This window comes from Sciurus carolinensis, chromosome 1 (assembly GCF_902686445.1).
Source record: "Sciurus carolinensis chromosome 1, mSciCar1.2, whole genome shotgun sequence".
Lineage (NCBI taxonomy): Eukaryota > Metazoa > Chordata > Mammalia > Rodentia > Sciuridae > Sciurus > Sciurus carolinensis.
Window position 1 is genome coordinate 187,056,146 of NC_062213.1, and position 13,408 is coordinate 187,069,553.

The window sequence follows — 13,408 nt, forward strand, 5'->3', positions numbered from 1 at the left end:
CAGGAGGATTTCAAATTCAAGGGCAGCCTCAGCAACTTAATGAGACCGTGTCTGAAAATAAATAAAAAGGGCTGGAATTGTAGCACAATGGTAAAGCACCTTGAGTTCAATCCCTACTACCAAAAAAGGGGGTGGGATTTATAGCTTTGAACCAGGAATTTTTGGGAGGGTTCTAAGTGAACGAAATGGAAATTTCTCTGAATTTTTTGATTTTTGTCTGGGAATTGACAAGATTGAAAAACATGTGTATTAAAATGCTACATTTCAGTGTAGCATCTAATAAGTATTTCAGTGATCTAAGTACTTCTGATGTATTGATTATGGAAGTGAAATGTTGACGTAGTTAGAGCCTCCTGGTTCCTTTTTCCTCTCCACAGAGGATGACCAAAAATTGCCGTATAACTGAGGATAGGAGAAAAAAGGGCCGAATGTGTGAATGTATATAAATAACAGAATAACATGTGAAGTGGACAAGGTTGAAGAACCTACCAAGTATTGAACATTTTGTCTCCTCATTAATCACAACAAATTTGTGGAATAGCTGGTGGTTACTTAGTTTTATAAATGAAATAATGAAGTATATGGTTTCCATTTTGATTGGTTTAAGGTATATTGGGTACGATAAGCAGAGCTTTTCAAGGGTTGGTGGACAGGGCAGGCAATTTAGAATATGACTTTTAAAGATTTGTGAAGTAATGATTTTAATTTTTTATTTCCCCAGAGTGTGATATATTGTTTTGGTTTTGTCTTTCAATTTTGCAAGATCATCTGAGGTAAAACACCAAATTAATATAGTAAATAATGGTCCTAGTTAGGACAGGACCCCTTTTAGAAGAAAAGGCAGGTGGTGTTCTGGAATCTGGAAATGGACAGGAAACTCAGAAACACAGGTAATATGTATTGATGATGTCTGAGTGGGATGAAATTGTCAACTTTCTTTTTATTTTTTATTTTATTTTTTTGCCGTGCTAGGGATTGAACCCAGGGCCTTATGCTTGCAAGGCAAGCACTCTACCCACTGAGGTATATCCCCAGCCCCTTTATTTTTTATTTTGAGACAGGGTCTTGCTAAGTTCCTGAGACTGCCCTTGAACTTGCAATCCATCCACCTCAACTTCCCGAGTCACTAGGATCACAGCGTGCCCCCTTGTGTCCAACCTGTCTTTGCCTTTTTGACAAAGGGAGTGTGAAGTGCCTTTATGTAGAGGGACAGCAACAGAGAAAGCCCTAAACTGGGTAAGAAGGTTAGGCAGTGTTGGCAAGTGGCCCAATGAGAAAACTAGGAAATAGTTTTGTGAAACTAAAGGAGATGAAGGGAGTCTTAGAAATATTTAGCAAAAGTGAAAAAGGAATTAGTAGTACTAGAAATAGACATTATCCTGCCACTCAAAAGAGATTTCTAGAGAAAGGGGGAGGTGTAGATTTTAAGAACTTGAAAAGATTGTTTTATCTTGATGGGAGTATTTACTATGATTAAAAATGACAGGCAGCTCTTCTCCGTGGTGGAAAAGGCTTATTTATTAACTTTATTTCTTATACAGTTGTCTGTGTTGTTATTTGATTTTTTTTCTTCATTCCTAAACATCTTTTTTCTGATCATAAGTTTTGTTTCCTCGGAAGAATCTTGGCTGGAAAGTCTGCTTGTTGTCAGTGACTGTATCAGATATTGTTCCTATTATAAACAAATAACCTTCTGAATAGTTAAAAAACATTTTTGTGTGATCTGATTTGGTTAGTTGTGGGTGAATATTTAAAATGGAGTTTCTGGGTTACTAAAGAAAACCTCAGATAGTGAAATTTTAACCCCCCCACCCCCAACCCAGGGGCACTTAACCACTGTGCCACATTCCCAGCCCTTTTTATATTTTATTTTTTGCCAAGTTGCTTAGGGTCTTGCCATGTTGGCTGCTGGCCTCAAACTTGTGAACCTCCTGCCTTAACCTCTCCTGAGCTTCTGTGATTACAGGTGTGCACCACACCCAGCTAAGCATTCTTAAGAGTTGACTAGGGAGGCCCAGGGTGCTACACAGAGGTAGGACTGGAGGGAGTAGAGGAAAGAGGAAGAGAGGAGACCTGAGAGAGACAAGAGCGCGGACGTTGTGAAGGAAAAAAAAAATGATGGCAGGAAGCTAGAGAAAGGAGTAGAAAATGTTTATCGGGGAAGGAGGGGCATGCTTGGAACATAGGAGAGGAAGGAGACAGTGGAAAGCAAAGGCAGGAAGACTGAGAGCACACTCACCAAAGCCCACCCCAGGGTAGAAGGCAGTTTTGTGGTATGTTCCTGTTAGAACACTGTGGGTAGAAATTTCCTGTGATGGCCATGGAGGCAGTTTAGTGATGTAGGAAGATCATTGGACTTTAAATGGAAAGACCTGCATTAAGGTCCTGATTATCATTTCAGTGCTCTGGGTTTTGGTTTCCTCTTATGCTCTTCTCCGCTTAACAATGGTTGGAGAAAACATTTCTCTAAGGCTCAGCTTTGAATTTGTTCATTTCATGCTTTTCTTTAGCAGCACTGGGGGATTGAATCCAGAGGCCCTCTATCACTTTACCACATCCTCTGCCCTTTTCATTTTTTGAGATAGGGTTCTTGCCTGGGTTGGCCTTCAATTTTCCATCCCCCTGCCTGACTCTCCTGAGTTGCTATGATACAGGTGGCAGGTCATTCCACGGCACCTGGTCTCAGTCTCCAAATTTCTTTTTTCCTTTTTTTTTTTGAGTACTGAGCATTGAACCAAGGGGCACTCTACCTTTTAAATTTTATGTAGAGACAGGGTCTTGCTGATTTGCTGAGGCTGTCCTTGAACTTGCTATCTTCTTGCTTCCAGAATTGCTGGCTGGCTGACTCTTCTTCTAATTTCTTAAATGAGAATAATCACCAGGAGATTGTTTTGGTGATTATATCACTTTCATAATGCATGTTCACTGCCTTCTCTTACTCCTAGTTTCCTTGGAATATACGAATGGAATTTCTAATATTTCTGATTAAAACTATATTTGTAGGTTTTTGAATTTTCAAGAACTGTCTAGCTTAAATGTATGATTGGATTTCACAGAAGGAGGTAGATACAGACTTTTTTGTTTGACATGCATGCTTTGTAAATGTTAATTGCTAGCCTGAAGATTCAGAATCTTATAACATTTGCTGCTTTGGGCTGACATTCTGTCCTCATTCCCCCTTCCCTTTATTTTTATTAGGTACAGTTTAGAACCTGGCCAGCTTACCTAAATAATGTAAATAATGCACCCTGTTAAGTGATCTTAGCTATTTCAAGGTCTTTGAGACTGTTGTACCATAGTAGTAGCCTTGTCTCTGTATTCATAACTAAATTTTAATTTCATAAATATACATTTTTAACCAACATTCCAAAGCCATTATAGCCTAATGACTTGGTGTAACTTTGTAGCATACTATGTATTCTATGGGTTTTAAAATATGTAATTCAAAGCAACAGTGTGACCATATTTTTATGCAGTGTCAGGTTAGACAAATTAAGATTCTGGCGGGGCAGGGATGCTGGGGTTGTGGCTCAGTGATAGAGCACTTGCCTAGCATGTGTGAGGTTTGATTCTCAGCACCACATATAAATAAATGACTAAAATAAAGGTCTGTGAACATCTGAAAAACAATGTAAAAAAAAAAAACTTTGATAAAAAAGATTCTTGCCAGTATATGCCTATAATCTCAGTGGCTTAGGAGGCTGAGGCAGGAGGATCGCAAGTTCAAAGCCAGCCTCAGCAATTTAGTGAGGCCCTAAGCAACTTATTGAGACCCTGTCTCTAAATAAAACGGACCGGGAATGTGACTCAATGGTTAAGCACCCCTGGGTTCAATCCCCTGGCAACCCCCCCCTCCAAGAAAAAAAAGATTCTTAGGTGGGTTATACAGGCATCATTTTTAATAAAATTTTAAGTTGGTTCTCAACTGCATTCTGGCTCATGCTCTCTATACTCTTGTTTTTGCTTGGCTCTAGCTTCGCTGTATTTGCTTTTACTCACTGCTAGAAATTTGTATACCAACCTTGGGAAGGTAGTAGTGATCAGGGGAGAGGGTTTGGGAGGTTTCTTCTGCTTCAGGCAATCAGGAGTCTTTCCCTGATGGATAGAAGAACCTTCCTCCTCTTTTCCTTCCACCAGTATTGGGGATTGAACCCAGGACACTCTGCCACTGAGCTACATCCCCAGTCCTTTTTGTTTTGAAACAGTTCTTCCTTAGTTATCCAGGCCAGTGTCAAACTTGCACTCTTCATGCCTCTGCCTCCTGAATTGCTAGGAAGTCTTCCTCTTTAATAAGTTCCTTTCTTAGGGATGGGCAAAGACTCCAGCCTCTGACAGCAGACATACCTGTGCTGCTCATGATCCAGAAGACTAATAGACCCAAAGGATTTTTAAATTACAACTCTTTTTGAATAATCTATTTCACGCTTTATCCTGGATGTTGATATTTTCTTGTAATGGCCTTGGAGATGAGTAAATCAAAGATTAAAAGTGTGTGCTGTGTGGGTAGGAGTACACTTAATGATAGGTAAGATTTGGAGGGCTTGGGATATATATCCTATCTTCCCAATCCTTTGAGATTCTGGGAGCCCCCAGCGATTTTCCACTATGGAGAAATGTTGTGATAGTTATATTTTGTAGCTTGCTCCCTTGAGATTGACCAAAGAAATAGTGCATTGCATCAAATGAGTTCCATAGCTTATACTTAACTATTCATAGTTTTGGAATGGAGCACTGTGATGTTTTGACTCATTAGCCTGAATTGGTCATATAATCACCTTCAAACATCACTGCTCTACAGTGTAGTGGTCTTTACCTTATTAAAGTGTATGAAAAATAACTATAAACATAATTATCTTTGTGATAGTGTGTTTTAATGTTTTGAAAATAAAAAAATGGGAGGGGATAAATAGGGACCATTCATTGCTAAACCTTGATGGTTAAAGGTAAGTAAGTGAATGTTTAACTCACTTCATTTTTGTTACTGTCTTTTGTCAGTATCTGAAAATAAATGTAGAAAAGTTCTCAGTTATGTGTAATTTGTAAAATTAAAGATGCTGACTTGAAACTTTTCGCTTCTCTATCTGAACACCAGGTACGTTCTATGGATGAACTGAATCATGATTTTCAAGCACTTGCTCTGGAGGGAAGAGCGATGGGAGAGGTAAGTGAGCTGGTGTGCCAGAAAAGTGGGTCTGTTTTTAAGGAAAGGTTGGAGTTGTCTTTCATCAAATGTGTCTGAATCTAGTCTCTAGAACTGTGTGCTTGCTTTTCTTTGTTGCCATCTTCATGCTAGGCGTGGGATGCTGGAGAATTTGTCAGAAGTGTATTATAGGAAGAAAGTTAACCTTAACCTAATAATTTAAGAACAAAATAAGGCAACCTAAATATGAGCACAAACAATTGAAAATTACATATTAAATAAATAGCTTAAAAATAGTGGTGTAAAAATTTAAATATATATTTTAATTTTTTTATGTATCAAATGTTCTTAACTTTGCTTCATTTTTCAGTGACTAGGTTCTTTGGCAGTTGGAAAAGGGAGTCCTAGATTGGCAGCTAATCACAGTATGGCAGTAACCTATTTTTAGAGTAGTAGTGCCTTTGCCTTTTTGGGGGAGATTGTGAGGTTTCTAGTCACATAATTAAAGAAAATTGAGGTCTGAGCCAGACATCCTTTAGAAAGAATTCAGAAATAAGAATTTTATGTTGTAATTAAAATTTGCAAAAATGAAATTTACTGCCATTCATCACATTGATAGCTAAGACTGTGGTAATTGTAAAAAAGGGGTTATATGCCTGGTACTGTGGTGCACACCTGTAATCTCATGTAGTTGGGAGACTGAGGCTGGAGGATTGTAGATTCAAGGCCAGCCTCAGCAACTTAGCAAGACCTTGTTTCAAAATAAAATAAAAAAAGGTCTGAAGATGTAGCTCAGTGGTAGAGTATCCCTGGGTTCATATGCCCAGCACTACTACTAAAAAGGAAACAGGTATGGTAGAGTGTAGTGTATAGGCAACTGAAGCACAACCAAGTTCTGGTGATTCTAGTTATACAATATACATGAATTATTGACAAAATATAGTTTTAAATTGCATAAGATGTTGCAGGTTAGAAATACAAAATTTGTTTGGGGCTCTCATTCTGGAGACAAACCTTAGGTTTTCTCTTCTGTTTTAATTGTTGTATATCTGATATTTAAGAACTCCCATATCTGTTTTAATGTTTTAAAATAGGGAGAATCCTTATATTTTAGGTGTTTCATGTATGTTATTCATTATATACACGTATTCTTTAATTTAGCAAATATTATTTGCTTCAGGCACTATGCTAGGTTCTGAGGATTCAAATTTAAGGTAATTATAAAAAGGACTCATGGACTGCCTTTGTGGGTAGGCATTGAATAGTTAAAATCTTTTGACTTTTGGGACCTGAGATTCTTGCTTTTTGTTATAAGATTTTGCTTTCAATTTTTCTGAATCATCCTGTGGTCAGGAGAGTCCTGTGTCTTATCATCTTGGATTTATCACTTTTAAGGGATGATAATAGGTGTCCTGTGTCCCTGCTTAAAATCATTGAAACAGTATGTATTAAAACACCCTTGTGGTAATTGATTAAGAGACTTTGTCACTTAAATTTCAGAGTGAAGTTTTTTTTTTTTGGGTGCTGGGGATTGAACCCAGGGCCTTGTGCTTACAAGGTAAGCACTCTACCGACTGAGCTATCTCCCCAGCCCCCAGAGTGAAGTTTGAAAAGAAAATTTAACAGGTTGTTAACTATTAAGTACAGAAAGAGAAACAAACTTTTTTGGCACCAGGGATTGAACTCGGTTACTTAACCACTGAGCCACATCCCCAGCCCTTTTTTATATTTTATTTAGAGACAGGGCCTTGCAAAATTGCTGAGACTGGCTTCGAACTGTGATCCTCCTGCCTCAGCCCTCTGAATCGCTGGGATTACAGGTGTGCGTCACCGGTCCTGGTCGGGAGAAACTACTTTTGTCTTCCCTTATTCCTGTAACTCTAAGCTGGTCTAGTCCATCAATCGCTCATACTCCATCAAAAATCCAATTCCAGCTTGGGTAAAAAAGAAAAGCAAGATTCAAAATAAGAAAATACCTTGTGGCATTTTGTAAGCAATAATTAATGATCACCCTCACCCATGCCCTTACTAACCTTAACATTAACCCTAGCCCTAGTCCTGAAGACTGAATTTTAATTGAATAGTGGACAGAATTTAATAGAGGGTGAATTTTATTTAAATGATAAGCTGACAGTGTTACTTTTTTTTCCTTTTTTTCTTAAGTGCAGTTTTTTGGATTATATATATATAATTCCTCAGATTTAAATATGGACACATAAGTAAATAAATGAAGTATATTCTAACCTAATGCTGTGTCACCCCAATATTCACAAAGTAACAGTAGCAATTACCATTTTCAACCACTTATTAGATAGATGGTAAGAAGTTTCCATGTATAGTCTCATCAGTACCACTGAGAGAACAGTTCTGTTATCCAGATAAGGAGGCCAAGAGACATGAATTAATCTGCCCAAAGTAACACTTGAAGGGTGAACCTTGGTTTCTGACCTGTATTTCTTTTATTCCAAAGCATGTGCCCATATTTAAAGTAAATAAAACCACCATTTGTAAAATAATTGAGAGGTAAAACATTTCATTTTAGTAAACTTTATATAATTTGATGTTTTGGAGAGAATTTTTTATGTTACTTTATTTTTTTGGGGGGAATTAAAAAGCATTATAATAACTTCTCCCAAAATACAGATAACTTACTGAAGTTATTTTTTAAAAGTTTCTAGACACAAAAGGAGACCACCTAAATATGGAGCGAAGTTTCTGTACTCAAGGAGTTTCTTTAGCTAGAGGAAACAGTGAACTCACATGAAAACAGAACCGTTTCTTCGATGGTTGGAGTTCAGAGGAGGATCATGTGGAAGGACTTGTTGGAGATCATTTTAATGGATGTGGCATACAGGAAAAGAAGCATCGTTTAGTCTAGTTAGGATTTGGAGAGGTGCAAATTGGGGAAAAAATTTTTGGTAGCAATACAGGGGAGAGAAGCATAAAAGAAAAATAACAGTAAACTTTTACAATGAAATAAAAAAGCACAGCTTCTAATTACTTCATTAATTTTCTTCCCTGTTTAGCAATAAAACATCTCCAGAAAGGAGTACATAAATATTTACCAGTATAAATAAAGTTAAAGTAAATTACATGAACTTTTAAGCTAGGCCGATTATATTTTTCTTGCAGTTATTTGTGTGTTTGTGTGTATTTGTGCTTGTGTGTGTGCCTTCATTAAGGTATGAATGTACAGAAATAGATGAATCTTTAAAATTCAGAGAATTGGTTCCTTTCAAAGTAATTGATTTCTAGTGGTTAAAGTTAGTGTTACTTGGCTTACGTTTTTTCCTTTGTGTCACTTGAAAAAATTTAGAGCCTTTTTGTAGTAAAAGTCTTGCAAAGAAGTGGCTACTTGAAATATCACTCTCAAACCTATCTGATTGAAGTGCAGCAATTATCAGCTGAAGGACTCAAAATAAGGGCTTTCCTTGCCTCCTAATCTAGAAAGTCAATATAAACACGAAGATAGGAAAAGTTTTAGGATTGGGGTCACAAATAATATTAAAATAGTTCATTCGTGTTCCTTGATGGCCCTTTCAAGTTCTGAAAAGTTGAAAGTCACATATTAAGCAGTTTTTATTTACTATGAAAAGATTAGTCTGTGAGTTGAGTGTTCAAGAGAGTATATTAGTAGTACAGAGGCAGATGTCCTGAGCTGGAGTTTCTGGGCTCTGTGTCTACATTTGTTTTTGTGTGATCTTGCAGGACTTGTTTGCTTCTCTTGTCGAAGGGCGCTTATTTACTGTTCATGCCCTTTTAGAATGGATTTACAAAGAGGAGAGAAGTACTAATTGGAAAGTACCATTGAGAGACTTTGCAGAAGGTTACCTTATTCGGCATCATTGTTTTTCAAACTTTTAAAACCAGGGGCCTTCTTTCTTCTTGAGTTTCCTTGATGTTTTATATGTAGTCAACCTGACAACTTTCGTGGTAGTTAAAATAGTGGAGAATACTATGCTATTTCTGGGATAAATGAATTGTATTTATATATTTGACTCTTGACAAAACAAAACAAGTTCTTTGAAAAAAATCTACCCTTGGAGCCAGGCACAGTGTGGTATAGGCTTGTAATCCCAGATACTTTGGAAGGGGAGTCAGGAGAATTTTAAGTTTGAGACCAGTCTTGGAAATTTAGTGAGACCCTGTTTCCAAATAAAAAATTACGAAGGGCTGGGGTAGCTCAGTGGTAGCATACTTTTAGGTTTAATCCTATTACTGCTAAGAAAACAACAACAACAGAGCAAAGCAACAACAAAAATACCAACCACCCAAATAAACCTATCCTTTGTAATAGACAAGTTTGTAAATCTGATGAAGAAAATCTGGAGAGTGCTTCTGTATATGGAGTGATAAAGGATCTCGTACTATTTGCTGTAAGTAGAATAAGTTGAGATTTATTTAAACTATAGCTGTAGATTAGGTATTATATAAGAATTCTGTTCATAAGTGTGAGGTAGCAGAGGGAGGAATTTGGTAGTGATTTGGAGAAGGTATTAACCCAAAGGTAAAACTTGGTGGAGCAGACATTCATCATCTTTGGACTTTGCTTTTTTCCCTTTGTAAGTCAAAGAAGATGCACTGGATGGTTTCCCAGTGCTCTTGCAGATCTGTGATTCTTGTTGTTTGCCCTTGTTTCTGTCTTTAAAGGTATAACAAGAATAGTTGTGACTTCAGGTATGCCAGAAGACATCTATGCCAGAAGAGAACCTTTTAGAGTGACTTCTTCCTTGTGATTTTGAGAGATTCTCATTGTTTTTTAAAGTGACTGTTGCGCTGTTGTGCAGCTGCCTGACAGTGGAGTGTTTGTTAGCATTTGTAGATTGGTCATTCTGGAAAGCCTAATGTGGAAGCCCACAGTTAGATTCTTTTCCACATCTTTCCATTATGGCAGAGAGCATCTCAGAACTGCAGGCTTTTGGGTAGCTGTAAGTGCATGTGGAATCAGAGTCCTGAAAGGGCTAGTAGACACTGGCAGTTCCTCGTAAGTCCCTTAAAAGTTCAGTTGATTACAGAGTTGATTGAGTGTTGGAAAAGAGATACATTGCCTACCAATGAGATTGTGTATTCTTTCTTTCAGTGCAAAGGAAAAATTAAAGCCCTGAAGTATATTAATATAAAAATTCCTGACCAAGGAGTATAACTAATCTCTCTGTTTCTAAATGTAACTTTTGAATACAAGTGGGAATAGGGAAAAGGCCCCATAATAAGGTTTCATTATTTTTGTACTAATACTATTTGAATTTGGGGCATTTTTGACTTCTCCTAAAATGAAATGTTTACTTTAGAAAAAAACATGGCTAGCCAGGCCCAGCGGCCCCAAGGAGCAAGATCATAGTAATTGGGTTACTTGTATTAAGTTAATGACTATGTGTTCGATGTGAAATTATCTTTCCACCAGTATTGTTTGGGGAAGTTCCTGGGACCTCATAATAGTTTTGGGATTGAGATTGGGCATTTTGAGATATAAGAGGAGAAAGAGTCTTTTAACTGGGAAATGTGGGTATATCTGACATTTGGAACCTGGTTCCTAATTCTGTCCTGTCACTTAGAACTGTGTACAACCCCACTCATTTCGGTGTCGACCTTCTAGTCTGCACTAGGAAGAGGAGGCAGACCCACTACCGTTTACATTATGCTCTTGGAATGTTTGAATGCAGCAGAACATACCTGTGTTGGTTTAATTTCTGTCCTGTCATGATCCTCCTTTGGCTAAAATGTACCATTCTTTGATGCATATCAGTGTGCTTTCTTTAAGGGCAAACCAATTAAATTACACTAATACTATTTAGATTTTTTAGTATCACATGATGTTATTGGTAGCATTTATTTATGTGAATCTCCTAACAGGTTTTTGAGGTATGTTATTCCCCTTTTTTAAGATGAGGAAAAGGAGCCAGGAGTGGTGGCATCCTTCTATAATCCCAGCAACTCAAGAGGCAGAGGCAAGATCACAAGTTGAAGACCGTCCTTAGCAAGTTAGCAACATACTGTCTCAAAATGAAAAATAAAAAGGGTTGGAGTGATAGGGTGCCCCTGGGTTCAATCCCAAGTACCACTGCCAACAACCAGGAGAACAACAAGTTGAGCAAAAGAAGCTCTAAGGTCTGGTGACTCTAGCTAAGGTCATGAGTGTCAAGATTTGGATGGAGTTAAAATTCTGTTTCTTTAGACTCAGAAATAATAGTAACTGAAATGTATTGAACATATACAATTTTCCCAGTACAGCGCTAATCACTTCATATGTATTACAGTTTTTGTAGTGATCTTGAAATGTTATGGTGCTCTCTGTAGATAAGGCAGGCAGGATTAGAGAGACCAATGAAGTCATAAACCAGCTGTTTGAACTTTAAATTTCTGTCACTTCAAATCCTGAGTTTTCCTACTGTTTGTTCTGCCTATTAAGTAAGAGTCTACTAATTATTCAAAATCCAGCTTCGAGTATCAGCTCCTTTTGCTCTCACCAGCTAGAAGAGGTGGAAGGAATAGCAAGTGATTTGTAGGATTCTCATGACCCTACCCTATACCCTGCAAGGGGACCTCAGTTCAGTTCAGTTCAGTTAATATTGGTTTTATTTTCTTTTGAGATAACATTTCCATCCTCATGGACGGAGAGGATGAGGAATAGATGAAACTGAAAGCACTCATTGTACCTTCTATGCAAATATGTACATTTTAAAATTATTCAGTAGTTACTTTAATTAGAGTATATAAGACGAATAATAAATCAACAATGCTGTTAACCATCCAAGTTGAATCTGATACAAAGCATTTGTTATAAAAGATCTTTTGTTAAATATAGTTGTAACCAGATCAGTAGGACACTTTTGAGCCACCTCTTACAGCATAGAAACATGCCCTTTAACAAAAGGGGGGGGGGCTGGGGGCTGGGGGCTGGGGAGATAGCCCAGTTGGTAGAGTGCTTGAGACCCTGGGTTCGATCCCCAGTACCGCAAAAAAAAAAAAAAAAAAAAAAAAGTCCTCAATTTATATATATACACAGAAGTAGACAAAATGGTGTTTTGAAAACTGGAATTACTTTTGTTAATTTCTTGCACAAGCTTGTATTAAACTATGTTGTGTATAATTCCTTCTGGTTTATTGTAATTTTGCTGATAAGGAACCAGAACACCAAAACCAATTCATTAAATTTTTTCTCTCTTTTGTATATGTTTTCCCACATTTTAAAATTGGTGCATTATAGTCATACATAATGGTGGAATTTATTGTTAAATATTCATACATGGACACAAGTTAACAATATAAATGGACCAGTATCATTTCTTAGTATCCACCCCCGCAAGTCCCTTTCCTCTATTCTACAGATCTCCCTTAGATATAATTCATTGTACTTTAGTTAATGTCTGCTGTGGTTCTTATAGTGAGGCATGCAAAGAAAATAGAACGTACAGAAAAGTATTGATATTTTCTGTATGCCTAGCAGCCATATCTGTGAATTATTCATTTCCTGGAGTGAATGAAAAAAGGGTACTGCTCCCTGTCTAGCACACTGAGATTCTTGTCTTTTCGTTCAATAATGAAAAATATCCTGAGGCTGGGTGTGTGCATGGGTTTGAGTATTTGGTCCCATCTCAAGGTGAAGTATTCTTTTCCCTCTCAGATGAACTGTTTGTTTCCTGCTTTGGGGATCTGAGTGGTGTTGGTCATAAAGCATTCTAGAGGTTTTTGCTGTTTTATTTGGAAGCTTTGCAGGTTTCCTAAGTGATCTGGGATGTATCTTTTGCATATTGGGTCCTCAAGTACTATTATTTAGTTGTTACGAAGTATAGGCCTGTTACAACATGAATGTGGTTATGCTGTAGATTAAACCAGTCACGTTCACTCACACATACACACACAAAAAACTCATTTGTAGGTAACTTGATAACACAGTGTCCTGTTTGCTTACATGTTCTCTCCCCCCCCCCCCCCCCCCATTGAACTCAGGGGCACACAACCACTGAGCCACATCCCCAGCTCAATTTTGTATTTTATTTAAAGATAAGGTCTCATGAGTTGCTTAGCACCTTGCTTTTGCTGAGACTGGCTTTGAGGATCCTCCTGCCGCAGCCTTCTGAGCTGCTGAGATTACAGGCGTGCACCACTGTGCCTGGTGCATGTTTATTTTTGTATCATATGCAGAAAAACCTGATTCACATCAGGTATTGGCATCATACTTTGCTGTCACTCTCTCAGGTTTTATGAAGATAATAGAGAAAAAAAGTTTCTTGTAGCTCTTTTCCAATAATCTGAAACAGAAAGTTATTA

The 13,408-nt window shown here is 37.6% G+C and overlaps 1 protein-coding gene across 14 annotated transcripts in view; it reads left to right on the top strand.

Annotated features, from left to right (window-relative positions):
• Window positions 1-13,408, top strand: part of Pum1 (pumilio RNA binding family member 1) — a 124,073-nt gene that overhangs the window by 37,751 nt on the left and 72,914 nt on the right. For all 14 annotated transcript variants that reach the window (XM_047542591.1, XM_047542594.1, XM_047542597.1 and 11 more), the window contains exon 3: window positions 5,093-5,161. In XM_047542591.1, coding sequence (XP_047398547.1) covers window positions 5,093-5,161 — 69 coding nt within the window. The remainder of the gene's footprint in view (window positions 1-5,092; window positions 5,162-13,408) is intronic.